General features: G+C 35.1%; 1 protein-coding gene across 1 annotated transcript in view; it reads right to left on the bottom strand.

The window, feature by feature from the left end:
• Positions 1-26705, bottom strand: part of ATG5 (autophagy related 5) — an 81349-nt gene that overhangs the window by 17765 nt on the left and 36879 nt on the right. Inside the window, exons 6-7 of the mRNA XM_026845336.1 lie at positions 26587-26681; positions 7321-7438 (exon numbers count right to left, since the gene is read on the bottom strand). Coding sequence (XP_026701137.1) covers positions 7321-7438; positions 26587-26681 — 213 coding nt within the window. The remainder of the gene's footprint in view (positions 1-7320; positions 7439-26586; positions 26682-26705) is intronic.

Raw genomic sequence — 26705 nt, forward strand, 5'->3', positions numbered from 1 at the left:
ACGTCTGAAAACCAAGGGATCTAAACTGGGAAATGAAAAAAATGTTGACAGAGAGACATGGTCCCTATTTAATATCTAAATATTTTAGATTTTCATATACAATGGTAGAAAAAAATGTTGAAAAACTCATTGAAACTGAAGTGGAAGTAGAGGTAATGGAACACACAGGACAAAGGATGGAAAGCACAAAGAAAGAACTAAGCCAGAAGCGACAATGACTAACTACTTCCCTGAAGATCTAGATTTATTTCTATTAGGAAATCAACTAAGGTTTGAAAAATTACAAAAAGAGTTATACAAATTATGGTGAGCTTAGTCAAAGAGGAGCCAATTTTGAAGGACAAAAAAGGGAAGATATTAAAAGAGTAACAAAGAGCAACAAGACCTATGTATAACTAGAATAGAGGTATTGAAGGAACGTGATAGAGGAAGAAGAAAGGAAACAGCTGTAGAGCCATTCACATGAAAGAAAAAAAAGTTGGGTCAACACAATTTAAAAAAAAAAGCCTGAAAGATAAGCGTCACTCTTCCATGATATTTAGATCAAGATCAGTAATAATCAAACACTGTCCAAAACCTAAATGATTAGCTTGCCTTGGTTTTAAGTATGAACAACCAGGGAGAAACAAATGTAAAAACAAAACCAAGCACAGCCTCCCAATAGGATATGATCACAACTAAGAATTAAACACAGTTTAATATGTTCGAATTGCAGAACTTGCAAAGTTTTACTTTAGAAAACTGAAATGAAATTGCACATCTTCTAATAAGGATTGCCAATAACTCTAGGAGGTCAGGAATAGTAGTCCATGAACAGCAAGTTAAGTATTATCTATACAACCACAGAACTCCCAAGTTCAATTTAAATTGTATGCAGCCTTTACACGGACTTAAGTAAACTATAATTATGGAAATACAGTAAATAAAAAAATGTACTAATACACAGCATAGGTTTACCCGTAGTAAAATTTCAGGCCAAGGTGTGTGTCTTTCATTTATGAACTACTGTGTAACTGATAAATTAAAATTTATTATTACAATAACTAAACCCAAAATTATAACATGCCTTAGAGATTTCAGTAGGCTGCAATACAGAGGAAGTGATTACTGGATTAGTTTGTCTTTGAGAATATTAACTTTAATACTTATTAAACATGACAAGTAGGACTTCACTGTTTCCCAAACTTCATGTCAACACAGAAGGATCAGAAGCAAGAAAAAAAAATTGAAACAAATTAAATATATCAATATTTAATGCAAGGTGATGCACCTTCTGTGATTATTTGGCCTTACTATTTCTGTTGCTACATAACCACAACTGCTGCCTGTGAAGCAGCTAAACAGACATCAAGAAAAACTACTCTGCTAATGAGAAAACATCTGATTTAACACAATTGCTGTCTAAATACTCATTTAGACAGAAAATTAAAAAGGGCTATATCAGATCAGTTCTAACCGAGTCTTCCAGAAGAAAGTACTGTACAGTACTGCAGTAGGAGTCCTGTAAGGTGAAAAAAGAAGAGCTCCTCTGAAGGTTCTCTCAACATTGTATTATTCTTAAAGATGTTTGCTGCTAGTAAAGGTAGCCATTCTCCCTGTTGCTCTAGAGAAACAGGGTTATCTTTTACAGTCAAGATAATTAATGTAATTGCCAAAAGTTTTAAGAACTACAATGGCTTCTCAGTGGTTGTTCTAATTTGAAGTGCTGCTTTTCTTCACAATTTCTGGTCGTTACTAGTAATCTATAAATTGTTTGATACGCATTTTGACAAGTGGCTTCCAAACTGCTATACTCTCTGTGACAATTCCACTGTGGTGATTAGGACAAAAAAAGATCATGGTGACACTCCTTCAGTCTGAAGAGTTAAAGGACAGACTCTAGTAGAACCCACTCTTCCCTTTGGTCTAACAATGCCCATGACAAAAAGCCTTTAACTTTTATCCATCAGTTTTCCTCTGATGAACAGTTTAAGGAGACAAAACTATTTAGCATTCTGGAAAGGTGAGCACTGTACAGCATTCCATTAAGCAGGAAAATATATACATAATTGAATAAAGGATCAGTCTGAGGACAGACAGGGAAGTATGGGTTGGGATAATAGCTGCTCAAGTTTTTATTTTTTAGAGAACTTCAACAAACAATAAAAGCCTTGAATAAATAGTTTCATAAGCTAATTTAAATAAAATGCAGTATCTAAACAGTTACCCACAGTCTATAACTGTCCAAAGTAACATTGACACAGTATTTTACAAAGACCATTTTCACTATCAGTGTTTTAATGTCACTATTCAACCTGTTCTACTTCTGACAATGTTATTCACATGGTGTTTTCAACAGTTGGTAATCAATGTATATATTCAATCCACATATACATAAAAATACATTTTTTCATTGAAATATTTTTTCTCAGCACAGTTAAAAGAGAGACTTAATTATATCCATATTTCCTAAAGCAAAGGCATATAGACACTGTGGGTGGTTCTTGAAACCCTTCCCTCCCTCTTCTTGTGGTGGTCCCTAAGTATCTGGCAGCAGGAACAGCTCACATATATGGCTACAAATGCTGACTCTGAAAATCATATATTCTCTGTGTTCCCACGGCACAAAGCTCAGTTACGGATGTCACCATAGACAAACAATCATCACAATTACCATGAAGCTTCCAGTTGAATGAAAAGTAATTGGAAAAGAGAAAAACATGGAGGAAAAAGGGGGAAGAAAAAAAAAAAAGTTCAGCAGACAGAGAAAACCAGAAAGAAAGAGAAGCTCACATTGATTGTGTTACACTGACAAAAAGATGCAGCTAATGTCACCAAATTCATTCACTAAAGAGGGGGTTAAAAAAGAGTCTTAGAAAAATATCTAAGTGTTTGAAAACAAGAGTGTAAAAGGTTGAAAGCAAGTTGCGTCACCAATATCTATCACGTCTTTAAGCATATCTTTGACAAGAGACTATTTTTTCCCCTTTTTTTTCCTGAAAAATTAAGTAGATCTAAACTTCGATAACACTGAATAAAGTCTGAAAATGAACATGTGGAAAAGTTTGTCATAATTTTCTAACATAACTTTGATAAAGTACACTGTTTTGCTGCAACATTATTTTAATGCCTTGACCAGAATAAATATGAATTTGTAGATTAAGAACAAAAAATTAGAAGATACCAAAAAACGTCCAGAGGACAAATTTTTAATATAATGAAAATCAAATAGTCTTGACCACAAGCTTTTTTTTCCTTTCAGAAACTGTTTCACCAAGATATTTCTGTGGAAAGAGACTATTATAATTTTATGACATACTTAAATCAAAGAGACATTATGGCCAGAAGCATCAATTTTTTGGAGGATGGGAAAGAAGAGTAATGAGAGGCCTAGAACTTGATTCAGAGAGTGCCTGGTGTCTGCACACTCAAAGCCCTAGAGCTCTCACTGACTCCAAGTACAAGCAAGGAAGCTGTTCAGCAGAACACTCACATTGATCACTGGGTTTTTCTGGTGCTCCTCTCTATAAAATGAGTGGGTTTGTAACGCTCAGCTTGCTTAGTATCACATGAATGAAATCCCTAGGGGGATAAAACTGAATTCAATTCCCAAAGGCAGTTTTCAGCTGCCTAAATTAGACTACTTCCTGAAGTACATTCATTCTCCATCTATCATTTCAACAGTCAGGACAATGATTTTTCATTACACAGCCCTGACACCAAAACATGTCCAGCCTGTACAGGAAGACAAACGTGAAAACAAAGTGACAGGAGAGGTGGAGAATGATTATATACTGTATAATGATCAGTATGCATGTCATGGAAATTAAGATTGTACAGGCAGTCTACAACTCTGATGTCTCCTAAATTTCACGTATTCAACTTCAAATGGATACAACTACTTTAGAAGAAAAACCTTTATGCATAGTTTCCCAGGTTTCCAAAAAATGCTTGCACATTAAATTCTCATATGCCCATAAAATGGATAGAAACACTCAGCTCTAAAATCTCCTCTGCATTTTGAACTGATGGAGCATCTATTGACAGAGAAAGCTTGTTAAACTCTCAGTGAACCAGCATGAGAGAGAAAATTAGTTGATCGAGTGGGTTTCATGGAGACTTCAGTAGCACAGACATGCTGAGGTTCTTTAGTCTCAGGAGTCTAGTCTACTTGCTGGAAAAGGGCTAAGTATGTCCTCATTATGGCTAACATTTCTATTGGCAAAACTCAGAAGTGGCACTATGTAGTCTAGTAAATTAGGTTTGGTTGTTGGTTTTTTTTTTTTTAATAGCTCAGAGCATGTATTAGAGCATGAACACTTAATATGGTGCACATTTAATTTGAATAGTGAATAAGTGGATTAAGCCAAGCAAGAGCATAACCAAAGTTCACTTACTGGCTATGTTGAATCATCAGTGAACAGCCATGAACTGAAGCAGTCAAGCCTAAATCAGCGCTGCCCTTCACTCTTCTTAACTGCACTGACCTTACCTGTGCATGTTCCTCAGCAGTAAGAATCACTGCTGTCAGGGACATCCATCTTTTCAGGTCAATTTCCATAAGTTTGATCCCTTCTCCATAATTTTATCCTAGTTCTCCTTCCACCTGATCTATCTCCTAGGTCTTTTTTTATTTCTCTGTTGCCATGTTTAGTTTTCTACTTTGTATTCCTGTCTGGGGTGCAAGTCTACTTGTACAGCAAACCCTGAAAAGTTTTCCCCCAGTCCCTTATCTGACTACCTCCAGCTTGACCTGACCACCTATCCACCTGTATCTTCCCATTTTGCCAGTGCAAAATGCCCTTCTGTTCAACTTCTGATTCAATTTGTTTCTCCAAATGGGTCTCCAGACCACCCGAATCACTTCATCAGCAGGACTTCCACTGCCATTCTTTCACAGATGCCTTACACAATCTCTGTGTATGATCCAGATGCAATATGCTGCTTTTTCTCCCTCATCCTTTTACCATCTCCTAACCCACTTACTCTGTCCAAGTGTTCACAGTTATTATGTCAGGTTTTGGCTGTCGCTCCAGTGTCTTTCATCCTGCCACATTGTTTATAGTTGCTTTCCCCATCACAATTAATGACTCCCAGATCTGTCATTTTCTTTCAAATTACTTGTTGAGACAGTCTGCCTCCCCCTCCACTGGCTCTATGTACCAGTCTACCCCCATATCTCCTCAACAGTTCATATTATTGTCTGCATTTAGCCCAGCTTTCATTCTGTTACCTACCAAAAGAGGAGAACACACTGAATGTAACAGGAACAATCAGACAATGCAACAATACAAATCCACATTACAGGAGAAATTCTGCTGCATCCCAAGATAGCTCACACCCATGAGAACGATCAAATTTATTGAACTTTAAGTTTGCAAATTTCTCAGTAGAATCTTAAGTATCAAAACTAGGCCAAATTGAAGCAGATTTATACTGGGACAAGTATATTCCAATATAAGGGAAAAAAAAAATATGAGCAGTACATGAATTTTAAAACAATACTTCCAGAGATTCATTCTTCATGAATGCCCAAGGACTCAATCTTATCCTCTCCAAATTTCAAATATCTCCTCCTAAGTGTAAGGATAGTACCTATTTTCTGCCAAGTAATCACCATTTTTTTGTCCCTGTTGAGTAAACAGTTTAGGGTTTTTTTTTAGCCTTTAACAAAAATGAAGCAAGCAATTAGCGTAGCACAATTCTATTCTGCTATTAAAGGTTGGCACACTTCTCAACATCTGAAAAGGACTGCTAATGGGAAGCATCAAGTTACTAGTATCCAAATAAAACTATATAACATTCACATATTTAATAAAAGCAGTAACCAGCACATTCCCCATCTACAGATTTAACAAATCCACATAAACATCATCATGCATTATATCTTGGAATAACTTTTGCATAAATGCTTTTTGAGTTTCCTTCATTTAATTTGTACTCAATTGCCTTCCAAATCGCAATGCATCATCCTTCTTACTCTTTTTTTAAAATTCACTTTGTACCTTTTCACTAGTGTTTGTAGGATCCTCAAACTTAACTACTTAAAGATGTTTAAACTTGCTTGTGCTAACACTCAAGTATCTCTTTGTATCTTACTTTATCTTTTGGACAGTTAATTGAAAGCATTACCTAAAATTATGCTCTAAAATTTATAGTAGCTTTTGGAAAACAGATACATGGCTATCAACATTCCATGTTTTTCTTATCTTTTGTTATTTTTGGAAATGGTTTCCATGTGTTAACAAGTATTTAAACAGGGGTAAAAAGAATACTTTGAGATTTCAGTTGATTTCTAAGATCACCACACTTAAAAGAAATCCATGACAACTGTTTGATTTTGAATTACACAACTTCTGCATACATCTTACAGATTTTTACACTGATTTCAAATTTAGTGCTTTACTGTCAAAAGGTGCTGATGCTACACTAGTGAATTCTGTGCCCAGATCTTCTCTAGAATATCAGACATTTCTCAAAACAAATTGTGATTTTTTTGACTGAAAAAGTTAACCATATACTGTATGGGTATATATGCTGTACATAAGATGTACAGGTACTGTAAGTACAGTACAAGATGAAAAACATTTCACACTAAATAATTTTGATCCTTAATTTGGAGAGTACATAACTTCTACATTATCCCACCTAAAAAGTATATCTGAGTTCCAGTAGTTTTAATCTTTGAGGCTAAAATAATATCCAGAAATGCTTATTTTTCTTGAAAAGTGCTATTTAACAAATGCCACCGTATGAAACGATACAATACTACACGAACTAATTGATATCTTGTCACGCAATACTACTTAGTAAGCACACAAACTATTACACACTTATAACAATCTCTTTCTTTTGATACATTTTTCAAGGTTGAGCTTCAACAGGGGAAAAAAGTTTCTGAAAACATCAATTTCTATCCATTTTGGAGTTTTATATACGAAAAGTTTATATAATATAAAATTGAAGGTAACTTAAAATTAAAGGTAACTTAAAACTTCTGTGGAATAATAAATAATAGAATACTTTTTTAAAAATGCAGAAAATAACATGAATGTTTTTATTAAAAACAACTTGATGGCAAAGCAGTACATGAATTTTAAAATTAAGCTTCCAGAGATTAATTCTTCATGAATGCCTCAGGACTCAATTTTATCCTCTCCAAACACTGCAGGTGCTGTATAATGGACACACTAAAGGGCCAGGAAGGAGTGAAATCTGAAACTCTTGTACTGAAACATAGTCCTACCTCCAAAATACCCGTATTAAAAAAAAAACCCAAAGAAACAATATGTCAACAGAAAAAAAATAAATCTTATTGGACAAAAGTTATTTCTACAGTACCTTCAGGGGTGATAGCACTCGGACACACATCTTTTAGCAGATCTTCCAAAGTATGCAACTGTCCTCCTGAAGCAATTGGTCGAAATAGCTTCTGTATAAAAGGTCTCTCTGTTGTTGCCTGTTTTAATAACAAAATTAGCAAAACCAACAATTTAAGGACCATGCAAATATTTGGTATTACTATTTGAGACAGGGAGAAGATAGCACAGAATAAGAGGTTTTAGCAGAAGAAATGTCTGGCATTTCCATTTGTAGGGTTTTTTTTTTACCTCCTTGCATTCTATTCATATCATGAAACGCAAGGGCATTTTTGTTTATTAACAACTGAAAAAGTTGACACTCAAGAAAACCGTGAACATTATTTATAAACACTGTTACAGATATAAGAGTGTTAATTTTTTTTTTTTCCAAATAAAAACCCTTCTGTTAGAGGTTCTTAGGTTGTGTTTTGTACAACATTTGCTTAATCAATCACGTAAAACAGTACTATCTCTAATCTAGCCCACAAAGACATCCCTGCATAACTGTTAACTGACAATGATTTTAAATACTCTCCATAGGCCTAAAGCATGTATTTATACAGTATCCATTGTTTTTTCCTACTAAGATTATATCATAGCTCCAACAGAATACAGTGCTTTTGAAATTATTTTATTTTACAGTCTAGCCCCAGTGTAGCTGTGAGCTGTTCAAAAGATGCTGGATGCATGTGCAGGATACAACAGGTGAGAGTCAATCAGTAATTGCTGATGACAGATCTACAAAGGAAATGCTTTCAAGTATATACGAGCATATGAAGACAATCACCTAGCCCAAAATTTGCAGTGCATTTTACACAGATCATGTCCACAACTTAGTATCAAATAATCAAATTTTTATAAAAGCAAATATTCAACAATTAACATACTTCCTAGCAAGTTGGACTTACTGCAGTTGAAATTTCTCGTTGTTCTATACTAATACGTAGCACCACAAATCATCTTCATTGCAGAACAAATGAAGACTTTACTCTTTTTAATAAAGTTTAAATAGTAACAGTGATAGGGAAGTGACAGTGAAAACAAAATTACACTACAGTGAGAAAAAAAAATAGATTAAAATTACCTACTCAGGTATACTGGCATTAAGAAGAGTTATAGGTGTGGGAAAATTCTGAGAGGCCCTTTAAGGCAGCATAAAGCCGCACAGGATCAGAGACAAGCTATACAGTTACGTATTGCACTAGCAGTTATAACTTTTTCTTCGCTATCATCCTGCCAAATATAGAGTAGTCAGCTTGCCTGGACCTTTTCAGAATCCACAGAACATCAAACACTAAACGAAATCCACAATTTAATTAGTCAGATATTTTATACAGGATGCATCTTAAAATGAAAAACATAACTCATGAATCGTTGGGTTTTAATCAGAGAGTTACCAGTATTTCCATCTAAGGGAAAGGATTTGAATTTTCTGCCTAAACACTCTGCTGCTACTCTAACAATATTGAAACAACTAAAAGTTACCACACATACTGAACTCAAAGTAGAAAAAGAATTCCCACATGTGCATAAGCTGGCAGCCTAAAACCGTAAAACTTGAGGCTTCCCTACATACTCCATCATATTTTCAGTAACTTGTCAAGTTCATAGTCTCTGCTGTTTTGTAATGAACCATTTTACACTAAAAAACCCTCTCATGATTGAAACTTATCATTTTGTTTAAACTGATTTAAACTCAACCAAGAAGCTTTACAAATAGTAAGAGTTTACACAATGATTTAAGTTATTTTATGTAAAAAGTGAAGTACAAGAAAACTAACTACTCCTATTTTATTAAATATTTGCTCAAAAGTACATTTTATATATATTTTCTAAGATGTCTTTTGTTTTGTAGAAATATTTTAAATTAAAAAATCTCAATGCACAATGAAAAAGTGACTAATTGAAAAGATGACAAATTGCTGTAGTCATAGAACCATCACAATACCATGTCTGTCTGAAAGCAATATGCTGCAAAGCCTCATCTGAAATACCACTCTTTCACTGGTGCTGAAACACAATTTTTCTGCTGGTATTTCTGGGTGTGTATCTTTGGATTCTTTTTGCTTAATATTAGGCTGCAATCACCAAGTACTTGGCTGTGGAAAAGAAACAAGCAATGTTTCCAGTGTTTCTATTTTGTTTGGAAAAAAAAAAAAAAGACTCCACTCAGTGGAAACTGGACAGGCAGATTATCAGACTGAAAGATTAAATGGAAGTGGCAGCTAAGACTGAAAATCACCAGTAAACTCAGACAAGAAAAAAAATCTGTGTCAGAAAGGGAAAGAACGATTTTTGGGTGTGTAGTAAAAGCAAGTTCTGAGGACCTAGCCTAAAGTGATCCTCCTTAACTTGCCCTACCTCTTGTTACAAGTTTTACAGTTTTAATAGTTATCTACAGTTGCTTCAACTGCTCCATATTTTGACTGCTATTCTAAAACTAGTCACATATTAAGAGGGATTACCTGGCTCTTAAACTCATTTCATATATCCCGATACCTACAGAATAAGTCAAATAGAAACATTTGACTGGCTTCTGGAAACCCCCCCCCCCATGAATAAAAAATACCACATCAGAGAGAGCTTTTACATATGTAAACAGCTAACATTAGATGGCCAAAACAAGCCAGCAAGGAGCCTATGCAAAAAATAGCATCAGTGATGTAGGAGGGAGAACATCCGAGTAGCAGGCCAAAGATTTGAGTACCATCATCAAACAGGTGACTATAAAGACAAGAAAGATAGAAGATTTATTCCAATTCACATTCATTATTCTGCAATATTGGGATGCATGCAGGCTGTATAAACTGATGATCACAGCAGATGATAAAATGCTTTATAAGCAAGATTGTGTGTATGTAGACCTCTAACTCCACACCATTCAGTGCTGCTGTTCTGAGCTTCCTATCTCCAATCGTGCTCTTTCTTAAAGTTAAACAAAGTTTAGTTTTGCTAGCTAAAAATCAATCATTTGCTTTTGGAATGGCCAGTGTGACTCAAACAGATTAAAACAATTTTATAAGTTAAATTAATGCTGCAAAGTATTTCCGTATAAGTAACTGGCCAATATCTACAGCAGTCATTTTTTGCACTTCCCTGCACACCTCGTGTTTATACAACATCATTAATATTTTGAAGTGTTAATTTATGTTCCACCTATCAAGACATCCTAAAATTATGCTAGGACAACAGAAGAATCTAGTGTGGTACTTGCATCTTAATCAACTCCACAACAGAGTAAAGGTGATCACCTAGCTAAAAATATTAATACTGCTTAACTGATACTTGTGATTCCTATTTCATCATTCAATTAACAAAAGCTTACAAAGAGCTAGACAAACATGTACTGAAGGAAATACTGTTCTAGGCACAAACTTGTGATGTTGAACTTCAAATTCTCTTTTCACTTAATTTGTAATCTCAAATTAAAAACCACAGAAGACACTGAATTACTTAATAAACTGATTTTCTCTCCTATGGTCCAATCTTACTTTTAACTTGTGCTTTCAATTGTAAAATATTTCCCTATTAACAATTGCTGCTACTTCCCAGCATACCTTCCAGCTTATGCTTCTAAATAAATAGATTCTGAAAGATTTGTGTGTCAGCTGGAGTGTCACTATTTTACTTTAAAAAAAACCCAAAAAACGACTTCAAAAAATTATTATACTAATTTCTTCATTGACTATTTTATAAGCAATCACTTCATGCTTCAGTCAGGACAACCTTGAAACAGTATTTTCAAAGTGCACTAATAAATAATATACACTCTAAGGCTAAAGATTTGAGTTACAGCATAACTTGAAATCCATTATTTAAATGCCAAAACACAACATCAAGGTAACTTCATTTTTAATACTGAACTGTAGTACAGTATACCGATGCACAAACACTATATTCCAGTAAATTAGCCATAAACCTACAGATTTTTAAAAGAATTATGTAAAATAATGCATGTTTGTTACTTACAGACTTAAATTGTGTCCTCTTCGCAAAGATTTAAAGGTAATTTATTCATTTCAGTACAAATGAAGGAAGCCTTTTCTTAACAAGCTGCCATTACTCAAAGAGCAGTTTGAGAAGCAGAAGGAAAAAAAAACAGATCCCTCTCTGATACAAAGCATATTTAAAGCAAAAACCTGATTGATTCTTAATTCTTCATTAATGTTTAAAAAAAAAAAAAGTTATATGTTTCTTTCCACTTCACACCTTATATGATAGCAAACAAGACTCAGAAATGGTTACTATGTCAGAACAATAGTTATATTTATTATGATCCAAACTCAACACTTTCTGACTTTAGCTTTTAAAAAATCTCAGTATAAGATAGAGAAATCTTACACCCCAAAATACATCTAATTAAAGCAACTAAAAGCAAGTTACTTGACAGAAGCAAAATGGAAGAATGTTTAAATGAAAATTCCAATACAAATGGATGACTAAAACAGAGGAAGACTTCCCATTCACTCTGCAATTATTATCACAAAGATTTCCAAAGGAGGAAAATCATTTTAGTCACCATGTATCTTTGTTATATTATACACAGTTTATCACTGTGTTCTACCAAGATGAATGTGATAAAGCCAAAGATTAAATAGTTACATCACATTCGTTGCCCTCAGACAATTGGAATTACAATGCAAGAGAGAAAATATAATGTTAATATATTGACCAACTAAAAAAACCCAAACCAGAAAATATAATGTGAGAATGTTAATTTAATAAATGCCTCTAAAATATCCTTGGATCACTTTTTCTTATTAGTCTGGTATTTTTTCTGTGCTGCAAGGAACTTTGATCACTGTCCTTAAAATAATGTATTATTCATCACAGATACGCTCCAAGCTGTAGTTATAAAATTCAATGTATAAGTCTTGTGGTAACAGCAAAGCTGACTTCCAGAAAAATATAAATTTAAGTAAATAAGCTGCTCATAATATTCATATTGGTTTATTAAATCTTAAGTAGTTAACTGAATTTCTGCATTAAAAAGTATTAATGACCCACCTGTTTCCTTAAGTGATTATTTTACTTCAACATATCAAAATCAATGCTACCAGTCCATAGACCAGGAAGAGTGGATGGAATTTGCAACTCTGTTATTAAACCATTAAAAATTACCTTTATGTCTGTTCCCTCCAAAGATTCTGCAGAGGTTCTTAAGCTGCCAGAATTACAAGGAGTTTCAAGAAAGGCTGTTCTCTCACTTTTTATGCTCACAGGTTGACAGTGTGAAAACCAACAAAGACTTTCAGAGAAAGGTGGGCTCAAGTTTACACCTTTCTTTTTGCAAGAAGGACACAATGTAAGTATTTTGTAATTGCTCCAATGCCCAAGACTGCAGTAACACTCTCAACTAAAGCTTTTAAGGGTCTGTTTGCAAATCACTGCTTTCTGATGACAACACAGAAGGGAGGAAATTAAAATGCTAATAATATTTATTCTAACTAGAGTACTGAAACAAGGTATTTCTACAAGCTTGTCCCACTTAAAAGTAAACCCAGCTTATTCCTACACAAAGCCTAATTTATAGCTGAGCTGCAGTGCAAGGTTTGTCTGCCACTTTAGAGCACAGCATTTCATGCTATGTAGAACTTTCCAGTGACAAAAATGAGAAGTTACCTTCAGGAAGGAAACACACTAAAATACCTCTTTCTATTTTTACCTACTTATTTCTTAAAAAGAACATGGCCCCCTTAGTTTAAATAATTTTCTCAGAAGCATTGGTTACACTGTTGCCATCATATATAATTTATCCCAAACAATTTCTTTGCTAGAAGGAACATACTATTTGCTTAGAAAGCATATTAGTGCAGTTTGGACTAAAGAAACTCCCTCAGCAGTAACCTTTCAACCTTTATACCTTTACAAAGGCTCAGCTAAAAAGCAGGAACTGCTCTTCTCCATTTCCCTCGGCTAGCCTTCCCCTAAAATATTACAGCAGTGGGTTGTAAGAGGCATACAGAGTCCCAGTGAAATAAACTAAAGTTACAGCTCTCTTCCTCTGCATTTCAAGCAACATCCCCCTCCCCAAATCAAATCCACAAACAAATTGACTATATGAAGGACAACCAGCTAAAGTTAAACTCAATGAGAAATACATACACACACTGAAAGAAGCTTCAAAGAATTCACTCTTCGTCAATCACCTATTAAAAACCTACAAACTTCATCTTTTATAAGGCAGCAGCAAGTTCACCCTTGATTTTCAGCTCAACAAACTAAAGTACATACAAACACACAAAAAAAGAAATTATCTCATTTTATCCATTTGAAATCTGTCACCATTTAAATTTCATCACTATTTTTTGACCTTCTGTTACAAGAGACACAGGCAAATAATGTTGTAATGTTTTTTCTCCTGTAATCATTCCTCCTCTCCTTCAAATCTCTGAAGCTATAGAGGACTTCTCCCAGACACCCCATTGCTTTATTGTATAACGTTGATGACTTCTATTTCACTTACTCTCCAAGTTGTTAGGACTGGAACAATGTTCCAAGAAAATTAAGACTATTTCTAGTATTTCTTTAATTAGTCTCTGCAAACTCCATCAAATAGATGCTCTAATTACGATCTTGTATGCTTTCAGAATTTTGAACTGCTTACCTACAACGTCACATCACTGTTCAGAGAATAAAGTATGTCACCTTACAAAATGGAAATAATTAAAATGTTTTGAATAAAAGAACTAAGTAATGGTTTTATATGTCCAGGATGTAACTAAAAACTGTAAGATGAAAAAAAAGTATAAACATGCTCAACACACATCTAAAATTACCAGAACACTGACTCACTGACAGGATGGGATATCGCCTGTAAAGTCAACATATAGAATAAATCAAATGACTTGTTTTTCCCATAATACATTTTCAATTGCTCTAATAAATTACATATTTTCAGTGGCTGTAAAAATGACAACATATACCCAATTACAACCTATAGAAAAAAAAAATTATCCTTTCACTTTTTTTTGAGTTTGTATTAGGATTTCTGCAGTTGTGTGGTGAGAAGGAAGTTTTGGGTTCCTCATGAAAAAGTATTTATGGTGATGAACATTATACTCTAATATTTTTAAGAGACATGTAACAACAACAAAAAACCCTAGATGAAACAAATGAGCTACATTTTATACATTTAATTCATACTAACAGCAGTCACACAAATTATGAGTGCAGAAGCATACCACTAGATTGAAGCTTTACATAATTCTATGAATATCTGTACATACACTTTAATATGGTCATAACAAATGTGTATCGGGATATATCTTTAAAACTTCTTACTCCTAAGATTTGAAGTAACATGAAAGGATAAGATATGAAAATAACATATACTGTTAAAAGAACATTGCGTAGCATGAAGGACATATAAGCTGGCTCCATGGATCATTTTTCTCTAGAAGCATGTATCCAAGTTACGACTGATTTTCTTATATTTGCATACTTTACTTGGTCAAGAAAATATAAAGTCAAAATTATAACCTGTACACATATCAAGTCAAGTGAAAATTTTGTTATTATTGAAAGCACTCAACATTATTACACAAGCTGGAAAACCTTTAAGTAGTGTCTTAGTTGAGACTGTAGTCATATTAAAGCCACAACTAGAATTAAAAACACATCTAGAATAAGGTTAAAATTGTATGTAGTAGGGCTTACTACAGTTAGATAGTAATATTGCACAACCATTCTCCTAATCACATGTGGGCAACAACTCATGTCTCCCCTGAAGCCTTTCGTTGAACAGACTACACTGTACGAAGCAACAGCTGTTCTAACTTCCTATACAATAATTTATCATTATTACAAACCTACAGAGAAATATGGCAACTATTTCAATTAATTCTCCCACGCATGTAGAAGCCATACTTGCTCATCTTTAAAAAGATTAAGAATCATTTAAGATAACACCCTTTTCCATATTATTTAAATTGGCAACGTGCTTCCTTGCAACCTTTTAGAAAAAGCAACAAGTTATTATACCACATAAAACATTTCAAAGTTAAAGTTCTAGCACATGTTCTACTAATTTAGAAGAGATATGCATAGTTAAAACGCATCCTTTACCTAATTCAAGTGATTAAAAATTTAATGGGTTGGCTTAATTGTAAAACTTGAGAAAATAAGACATTGCTTCAGTTTCTGTAACTGTTTCTAAAGATGCATCATGCTGTCTACACTGATTTTGTGCCCCTGTCAAACAAATTCACATCACACTGTGTAAGGGCATAAAGGAGAAAAAAAGGCACAAACTTCTCTCAGATCCTTCTAGCAATCCTAGATTTCAGCTTTGCAGCATCAAGTAGAAGCCTGTCACAGAATTCATAAGAACACTGGTTCTTAAGGAACAGTCTAAGCTTCTGTGGCTTGATAGAACATCTTTTGGGTTTTCCAAATGGCCTTTCGGCATGGTAGCATGTTGATTATGAATCACTGAAACCCAGAATGGCTGAGGCTGGAAGGGACCTCTGGAGTTCATCTGGTCCAAATCCTATGCTCAAGCAGGGCCACCTATAGACAGATACCCATATCCAAGTGGCTTTTCACTACCCCGAGGATGGGGACTTGGGATAGAGTTAATTTTTCTTCTTAGTAGCTCGAATAGTGCTGTGGTTTGGAGTCAGCAGGGGATTTTGTATGAGAAGAATGTTGATAATACACTGATGTTTTCAGTTGTTGCTAAGACATTAAGGACTCTCCAACTCCCCATGTCCTGTCTATGAGCATTTGTACAAGAAGCTGGGAGGAGGCACAGCCAGAGCACCAGACCCAAATTAGCCAATGGAATATTCCGTATCATGTAATGTCATAGTCAGTATATAAAGGAGGAGCAGCCAGGAAGGAAGGGAATCCTCACTGGCTTCCAGGATTGCGATTGTGGGATCTTGTTTTTTCAGAATCACTAGCTGGGAAGGGGCTGGGTATCAGTCGTCAGGTGGTGAGAAATCACATTGTGTATTACCTGTTTGTACTTTCTATTATTGTTACTGGTTTATTACAATTATTAAACTGTTTTTATCTCAACCTATAAGTCTCCCTACCCCCAGGTAGAGGGAGGGTGAGGGAACAGCTGCATGGTGCTTGGCTGCCAGCCAGGTTCAAACCACAACATGACTCCACAATCTCTCTGGACAACCTGTGCCAATGCTCAGTGACCCTCATAGGAACAAAGTGTTTTCTGATATTCAGATGGAGCCTCCTGCATTTCAGTTTGTGCCCATTGCTTCTGGTCCTGTCACTGGGCACCACTGGAAAGTGCCTGGCTCCTTCTTCTATGCACACTCCCTTCAGATATTTATACACATTGATGAAATCCCCCTGAGCCTTTTCTTCTCTAGGCTGAACTCTCTCAGACTTTTCTTCCCCTTATATTAGATGCAACAGTCCCTTAATCATCTTAGTGGCCCTTTGCTGGACTCTCTCCTGTAGCTCAATGTCTCTTCTGTACTGGGGAGCCCAGAACTGGACACAGTACTCCAGGTATGGCCTTACCAGTGCTGAGTAGAGGAGAGGGATTGCCTTCCTCGATGTGCTGGTAACACTCCTCCTAAACCAGCCCAGAACACCATTTAACCTTTCTTGCAATAGGTCCCATGGCTGAACTCCCTGTATTCTCTGAATTCAAAGGTTATCTAAAAGAACCCTCACATTTATGAGTGTAGATACTGAAACCATTATGAGATCTTCAGAGATTGTACTCTTCCATCTGAAGTGAATCTGTCTGTTTTATAAAAAGTTCTTACTGTCGATCCTCAGACCCACTGGGTACACTACAACCTACTGTGTGTAAGAGTGGTTACAGACCTGTTAGATTAAGGAAGGCCGCAATGTAACCACATCCCTTTAAGAGTAAGGTATTTTCGTACTGTTTCAGAGCAAGTCTGCAAATGGTTGATAAAATTCCATTGCTGTTGGGAAATATGGATTATTTAATAGCAATTCTTCCTTGAAGTGTGTTTTACGTCCATAGATCTTTCTTCTGCAAGCTGTCAAATCATCTATGGAAGGACTGAGTTTACTCTTTCTTCAGTTCTCAACAAAGATTTTCATATTTCTTCAAGGTTTCTGTGAGAAAACAGTTGGACAGATGAAGGGTTGAGAAGGTATGTACATCTGTTCTTCAAAGTATGTTAAAGAACACCCTTAAAATGCTCATTATGCTAATACAATGTGATAATACTCCAAGCAGTATTCCTTACAAAGCATGATCACTTGGATAATGGTCCTGAAGTCCCTTATTAAATGAAAGCTGAAGTATCACAAAAGACATGTTATTTTGGTTTCTGTAACGTGACAAAAATTAACAAATGTGTGAAGAATCTCCTTAAATGTGCAAGATGGCCACTAATATTGCTAGAGCAGAAGGAGATTTATCCCTAATTAATACTTGCTTGTATCATAACCAATGTGGACAAGATTCTTAACTGAATATGGGGTTAAAAAAAGATGTGTTGAAGTGGACAGTGCTTTGGGGTTTTTGCTGAACAGATGAAGAACTCTCCTAAAGGACTCTCCCCAGTCCAAGTCAAAAGACAAAGCCCATAACACACAAAAAATATGCAGCAAAACTTCAGTCTGGGATGTATGCAGTATTAGCAAGACTGACAACACAGCATCCTGAATATTGACCTGGGAAAAGCCTAAGTATTTGGGATTGATCAAAACATGGTATTGTTCTTATATGTAGCGATAGAAAAAGGACCACCTATAAGAGCTTGTATAGTCTGGCCATTTTGGTTTAAAGAACTGGTTGGAGTTTTAAGGTAATAGTAACATAAAGACACTAAGAACAGATTCATTCTTCAACAGACCCACAGAGGATAAAGATCTCTCACAAAAGAGAAAGGAGAGAGAAATCAAGATCTCTAAGCAGCCTATCAGTAACTAAGTAAATGAAAAACCCTGAAAAACTCTTCATCTGCAGATATATAGCTAATCCACCCAACTACGTAAAACAACAACTTTGCCAGAAAGGGATAAATCCCTCTAGAACTAAAGGGGTACATGCTGTAATCCAAAATACAGTGCAGATACCTTGCCTAGAGGCAGCAATTTTGCTTCACAACAATCTAAAACTCTAACTGCTTCTCTAAATAAAACATTTTATTGGGTGCCTTCTGCACTACATTTGTGACAGGGATAGAGTACATCTGTAATACTGTGAAAGCTGCCCAGTGTCTGTGTTGCAAGAAAAGGGGAACAAAGGCTTGAAAGGTGGTGATGATCCAGCTGCTTTATAAGAAGGGTCTAAGAAAAACTGGTAAGAGTTCTGGGCCCTGAAATCAAGCAGAAGAATGTGAACCAATAAAACCAAAGGGGTTTAGGACAACTTAGAACAAGCATTATCCAAAACAAATGTCCTGTTATACCTTGTGGGTCATTTTCAGCAAGAACATATGTTGCCAGAAGTTTCATTACCAGTTCCATACCAAAAGTGCAGAAGGACTACTCACAATCAGTTTCATGTCAAAACCTAAACTAGCATGGTTGAGCCACATTCTGGCCAATCTTTCAAATGATCTGTTAAACTTGCCTGTACAGGTGAAGTAGCCCTGTATTCTCTGAACAACTGATTTTGCATTATTTAACCTCAGGTGAATTATACAGACCCTAGAAGCAGAAAAAAGTCAACACCTAAGAGTGTGGTAACACACAGGACAGCAGGCAGCAGTCATAAGGCCAGAAATAACAGAGACTACATAGAAGAAACAGTTCCAATGGACAGTTTGTGGAACACAGAGAAGAAAAAGACATCTACAATATAAATGTGGCCTTGAAGTGTTAATCCTTCCCAGAAAAGGTTTGGTATTTGCAACTGGTAAAATATCAAGGTATCTGAAGAGTCAGTGACAACAACTCAATAGTGCTTTTCACAGCTGCAGTGTCTTACGCACACATGCAGACCTAATCCTCACATCAAATCAAGTACTGACTACCTAAGAAGCAAACAACTTTAGAAATGGATTTACATCCATACAAGAGCATTGAATAGTACAATACTTCATACAACACTTTTAAGATACTTAAAGAACTAAACCCAGTAATACTCCTTAATATTCTACAATAATGATTAACTAGAAGAAACCCCTATAGTCAAACAGGAAAATTTCAGAAATTTATGTTGGTTAATTCATAATGTATTCCTAGAGTATTATGTTATATCCCACTTCCTCATAGGTTGGTTTCATTCCACACTTACCTGCGTACAATTTGCTTTCAGTCTTCTGGAAAGTGCGAATAAAAGTCAGTACTTTCCAAAAAAACAAACACTTCCTGTATTTTCTAATCCTCAATTTTGTGCAAAAGTTAACTTTATTTACCTATTTTACTTAAAAATAAGATGGCATACTGATATTGGCAAATCAAAACAGGTATTGCTGTGACTATCATCTATGTAGAGCTAATTCTTTGCAGCACTATCATCATAGACTAGACTTTGTTCTAGTTTAATTCCTAAGCAATAGGCAGTATATATGCTGCACAGCCAGAGAAATACCCCTCAAAACCAACATTCTTCATCCCTTTGAAGAAAAAATTCCATACCTGCTTTTCCCCCTTTGGTGAATGCAAGTTTGGGGGTTTTTTGCTATTATGACAGGGTACAAGAGCCAATCTCAGAGGAATACAGCTCTGGATTGCAAGCTTCAGGTAGCAAAAATCCCTCTTGCTACACAATAAGAACCTGACCACATAATGATGTATGTGGTGAAAGTGGCAAATCAGTTTGTGTTGACTAAACCAAGTGAAACAGAGAAGTAAAATGATCAGCTTTAATGATCAAAAGAAAGGCAGCAATACACTAAAGAGGACAGCATTTCAATTACAAGATCTAATAGTAACTCTACACAGACCTAACGCAACTGAATTACTGCTTCACACATTGTCTTCTACCCAACCTCCCAACATACTCATATTCTTAAGAACATTCAAGGGTGAGGTGAAAAGTGTAATTTTTTAATGTATGCATACAATTTAAAAAAAACTTTCCTAACAAATTTAGGATGATATATAAATATACAAGAGTGCTACCTTAATAAAACAGTTGAGGGAAACAGAGACACAAGAATTCAAACCACATGGTTTATATTAAAATTTTTACATTAAAAACTTATTTATATCCAAGTTTATTATCATAAGATGATTCAAAGAAAAAGTAGCAAATTATTTTTATACAAAAATAACGTACTAAAAAAGTAACCACAGTTTGCAATTAGGGAGTGCATAAGACATTTGGTAAAATTAAAACATTTTCAAAGTAGGAATAGACATTTTTTTTCACCAAAAGTATTAATTATTTCATCATAACTCAAAATGTATTTTGACTTATCTTTTGCTAACAAAAAAAAAAAAAAAGCTTTATAACTGTTTACACACAGTTAATTTATTAACTACCAAGATGCTACTGTTTTTTTGATACACTTAGATTCTTCCGGGATCTAAGAGTATCTGACAAGATAAAAAAAGGATTTAAAACAAACTACCCAGTTTTCCCTAATATGCAGAATCCACTATATCCCTAAATGATTTTAAACTAGTTATAATGTAAATCAGAACCGGAACAAACCATTTTTCATACAAGCAAAACTACTTCACAGTAGCAGAAGGATTCCTGTAACTCCTACTGACAAGCCTGAGCTAGCTTAAAACCATCCAGCTTGGTAACAGTTCAATCATGGCTCAGAGAAGCTACCCAAATTGAGGTTTTACAGCCCCATCTCTTCTGTGCCTCCTTCCCTGAGCACTATGCAACTTTTACAAGTGCTTTGAACTAGGCAAATCGACAGTTTTACAGATAACTGGAGCATATTTATGTAAACTTTAGTCACATCTCTGACAACAAATACAGTTTATAATCTCAGAATTTTTCTTTTAAACACTGATTGATAGCCCCCATTCTGTACTGAGATTCTTAAAGGCCCAAGGTTAATCTTGCACATGGGTGCAAATCTTAAGACTTAAGAATGCATGGACATTCCTTAATATAAAACATGTAAAAAAAGTCATCTTCAACAGCGTTGGTTTGAGCTAGCCCATTTTACTTTGCGCCTAGATAGACTAGAAAAGCTTATGCAATTATGGAACCTCAACTGTGGTAACAGTGACCTTCAACTCAAGGTGACAACTTGTCAAATTGCTATTACTTTCAGCATAGGCTAAGCAATCAAGTTCAGAAAACAAGAATTCATAGCAATTTATGGATCATGATGCCCATATGCAATAGTTGATAGAAGGGTGTTGTATTTTTTCTACAATGAGGCACTAGGAAAAATTTTTACCTACCACAGCTTTTACACTTTCTCATCCATAAGAGCTTTGATTTTCAAGTAATTTAAAACTTGTGAAAGTGTGCTAGTGTTTCTTCAGTGCTGAATCATCAGTTATTAGAATAAGACATTCTGTGTACTGAGTTGATGAGAATCAGAGACTTTTTTCTTTACAGTACAGAAATTCAGCTGAGCACAACTGTTACACAAATGCACCATAATTTCACATTTTCCTAGTCACTTAAACTTCCTCTTTGTAAAAGGAAGGTTTTAAGAAAGAAATGAATCTATTTTCAGCAGGTCTTTTATGAAAATGACATTTTTAATAAAAAAGAAAAAAGTTAAATAAGGTATTACGCTCCAGTCTATTCAAGATCATTTTGCACTAGCCAACAAGACACAAACTTGCTGTGTTGTGTTGCCCTCTTCAGGTCGACAGCACTTACATTTTCTAGTTCTTTTGCTTGGTGAGTCATCGCCTTTCGATTTCTTTCATAAAAATGTTCAGATTTGCAGTTTCAAGTAGCAGCCAACTTTACCTCTATCCCACCAATGCTTGAAGTATTTTTGATCTAAAATTCTACAGAAATAAACTTTACTTTTGACCTCTACATGTCCCTAACTTTAATACTAAACTTGACGATTATCAAAATATCAGCTAGTGTTCAAAAAGATGGCTAAAATAATGTCAGCACTGGTACACAAGCCTCAAGACAACAGGCTTAAAAAGCTCAATTGATCCAGTTTATCGAAGAAAATAGAAGCTGCTGAAATCACTCTGTAAGTAAATTGGAGGTTTAAAAGTCAGATGACTTTAAATTGGTGCAAGGCAAAACAAAATCTAGGAATTGAAGTCAAACAAATTCAAGCTTGAAATGCAATGGAGGCTTTTTACCCCAAAACAAAGAAAGATTTTAATAATCTACTAACAAAAAAGGATGGATGCATTATTACTTGAAAATTTTACAGGCAGACCCAGCATCTTTCCACATAATCTGTTTTGAACAGGTTTTGAGTAGTTGTCATAACATGGGCCAAACTGTGATGCTGATTTGCATACTTGTAATGGGTTTTGCAGTTGACTATCTGAGCTCTGCTGATTAATTGGAAATAAAAATAGTCTTCCATTGCCTGGGAAAGGGCCATGCTTGGGCTTCTGATTCATTTATTAAGCCAGATATTAATAATGTCCTTGAATATTTAATTTCCCCCTCCCACTTTGCTGTTTTCAGAGGACAGGTAGACATTTAAAACTGTCTGACATGTCAGTACTGCAACTTTGACAGAAAGAGCAAAATGTTGGATTTAACGGATATATTATCAAGTATGGAAAATTTCACTCACATTACTAAGGCAGATAAACAACATAACAATTTGTGATCATATAATTTAATCACAACACCTTAAGGGACTTATGATATGAAAAACCTGTTCAAAGCTAAGGCCTACTATGTAATTAGGCAATAAAGTTAACCTAATCAAAACCATTAGAAAACAGAAGCAAAGGAAATGCTCATTCTAGTACCAGGGCATGTGCCAGTATCCACATTGGGGAACAAGCAAACAACCCCAGATCATCCGCTTTTGTGCTGGCAAACACACAACAGCCAGCCTGCCTTAAGCCAAGTGTAACTCTGGGAAAACTTAGAAGAACTTGTAATGAATAATTTTAATGCATGCTCTTTCACACACTTTTGTAATTTTATTCTCAAGAATGAAATTCTATTTACAACTTTAAATCCTATATACTCATAGGGCAGACTCCAGAGGAAAGCAGGAAGATTGACAGAGAGAGCAGGCAAGAAAAAGTGGGTGAGCACGACACGGGGAGAGAGCAAGACACCAAATGAGTGCAAACTAAGTGCACAACAACTGAGACTCAGAGTGCTCCCCTGTACAGTATACGACAGCAAACAGTAGTTCACCAGGGTAGTCTCTATCTAGTGATAGAGATTACACTGGAGTCCTCTCTGGTGCCTGACTAATATAGCCCATCACAGGGCCTGGAGCCAAAGACTGATGAAAACTTCCTGCCATCTATCAGTCATATACTTTGTTCAATTAGAAAGTGCAAAACCAGCCGGTCTTATAAACCTGGGGAAAATGTCCTCAAGCCAAACTAGCTCTAATACTGTATAAGAAAAGCAACACTCTTAAATGCATAATATGCTCAAAACATTACTATTATCTCTTGCTATTAAAGAACAAGTGAAAAAAAAGCACTGTAATCAACAGTACTACCAGGCAAAAAAGCAAAAACATTTTTGAGCAACTGTCAACTGAAGACACAGCAGCTTAGACCTCTGAACTGATGAAGTGGGATACTTTTTTTTTTTTTTTTTGTTTTGGATGCATGTTAAGTAAAAGTGTCACAAAAATATAATCACTATTTTTAAACTGTCTCTGGTAGAAAAAGTTTCCACCCATGTTAAAGGTTCGTCTGGTGCAAGTTCCATATGACACAGTTTAGAATATGACAGCTGTTAATAAAATCTCCAAGATCTCTTAGCTAACTTTTAAAATTGCAAATGAGTTGCTCCTTAGCGATACTCAGGCTTTTTCTTCATATTGTACAGTAGATGCCAGGATTCTGGTCCAATCTGAGTTGCTACACTTAAAAGAAGAGGTGCTGGACAAGGGCTTTTAAAATTACCTGTGGTTAGTTTAGTTCTGACTTACTCAAGTACAATGTTCATATTTTTGCCATCTCTTTCTCCCACACACACTATCAGATTTGGATACCACATGAGGTATGATTCATATTATTCTTTAGAAATGTATTTTAATAGACAAGCTTTACAATTGAAAGAGCCTTTGAGTTTTGAAGATATCAGGCCTTCGGTGAAAACCATGTCAGATAACTTTATTGCACGTACTTTTTCTGTAGCAACTTTTCCCAGTCACATTTAATTGTTGCTAAAACTGATTTTTTCTGAGTTGATATAATAATCTAGTATTGAAGGAAAACAAATTCATCCACCTCATATCTCCAAAACTCAATCTAGGCAGTTCCCTTCTAAAAATTTTGGGGTAATGGAAGTAATGGAGACTAAGAGGAAGAACTCCCCCCACTGAAGGCAATGCTTAGTGATTTCCTGCCATCCACCTGTATATCCTTAAGTATCCATAAGAACACTATGTGAAAACACATAAGGAATAAACATCCTCTGTAATACAAACCCAGGCTAAATTGGCTTGCAGGTATTTATGTAGGGATATGCAAGCAACTAATTAAAATGCAAACCTTACTTCTACCAGCACTAATGGAAATTAAATGCCATAGGGGTGGGGGTTAAATACACCTTCAGAATACTTTTGAATTAGTTACTTCTGTATATGTAAGGCTGTCACTAAGTACTGTAAAACTGTCTAAAACTAGAGGAATTAACTTCTTCCTTGGAATGAAATTATAATCTCACCCTTCCTAACACTTTCTGAAGATTCCTTTAAATATACAGACTTTTCTGATGAGCTGTAATCAGTACACAACCCAAGAAACCAAACAAAAAAGCTAGAAACACCTGCATCCACTTTTTTAAAAAGAGGAAGATTACTTAAAATACTTAGAAATATTAAGAGCAGAATTACTGAAAATAATACACACCAACCTTCTCAAAGGCTGTCTCAGCGTCATCTTTATTTGTGTTTGGGCTTCTATTCTTAGCTAGATATTTTGGGTTTGAACTACAGTAAGTAAGGGTTTCCAGTTGAAAAGATAATGATAATAAATACAAGTATTACTGGCTAAAGCAACAGATATTACTGAATTAGATTTTTTTTTCCTTTTTTTAAAAAAGCTTTATTAGCTTGCAGTCATGTGATATCACAGAAAATTTCCCTCATGGCATAAACATCTGCACTTTATTCATAAAGCAAAACCTCAATTTCAAAGACATTTATGTAATTTCTATGAAAAGACTTAACCCCTCCCCCCATCACAGAACAAACACACAACTTAATAACCAAACAAATTCTGTGAGTGAACTACTTTTCCTGATACGTACCTTTTGATACTTACACAAAACTTGCCATCTGCTATCATCTCTGACAAAATAACTGACTTCCGTTCTCAATCTAAGGTTTCACTATGATGGTAAATGTCTTATGTCTAACATTAAAAGTTACTTCAGTCCCACTGCAAGATTGTATAGATTTTTATGGTTGTTAAAACCTGTTAGAAAGTACTATCAGACTATTCAGTACTATGAATAAAGGCCTTTGCTAGTCACAGGTGCAAAACTTAAATGTAAATAGATAAAAATATTTCAAGGACAAAACAGAGAAGAATTGTTTAATTTATGGAGAGGCTACGCAAAGTCTGTACAAGCTTTTAACCATACTTAATTCCAAACTTCATCATGACCTTAATGCTATAAAAACTAAAGAGACAAGAAAAAATTGTAAGGATTCCAAGGAATATGTCTCCAAATAAACCGCTGAGAAAAACAGAGCACTGGTATATTAAAACAGAAAAAAGATTCAAAGCTAGTTTTGGATTGTAAAGTATACAATTAGAAGACAAAGGTAAGAACTATGCCGTTACTTTAACCTTATAACACCAACAAGAAGTCTACACAGTGGTTGAGGGAAAGGTGTTGTTCCCGAAATGTTTGATGCAGACCTCTCAGAGGGCATTTTGCATCCAAAGCAGTATTCAAAGTCAGAAGTTACTTTTGATGACAGAATTAGCTTTTTTTTTTTTTTTTTTAAAAAACCCCAAACAAACAAATATAACCTATACCAGCTGTAGCACATTCTAAAGTATTACACACTTACAACATAATCAATAGTAATTACCTATTAGAATAAAGACAATCTATTCTGTCTTTGTTAATTCATAAAATTCAAGGGTCCAGCAAAGATAAACATACAAAGTTTTACCATGTTAGAAAAGGGAACATATGATTCTGAAAACAGATTATGATATATGACACCTCGGTGGAACAGTTTGATAAAAGTGGTTTTCTTTCATTGTCTCCTACCTGATAAATTCTAAATGGGATGTATCGAAATCCATTATCTTCTGGAGGATACTCCATGAGTTTTCGATTTATTGCCCAAAACTGCTCAAACTTATCTGTGAAGGTAAAATTAGATTTTG

This window comes from Athene cunicularia (genome assembly GCF_003259725.1).
Source record: "Athene cunicularia isolate RWA chromosome 3 unlocalized genomic scaffold, athCun1 chr3_part1, whole genome shotgun sequence".
Taxonomy (NCBI): domain Eukaryota; kingdom Metazoa; phylum Chordata; class Aves; order Strigiformes; family Strigidae; genus Athene; species Athene cunicularia.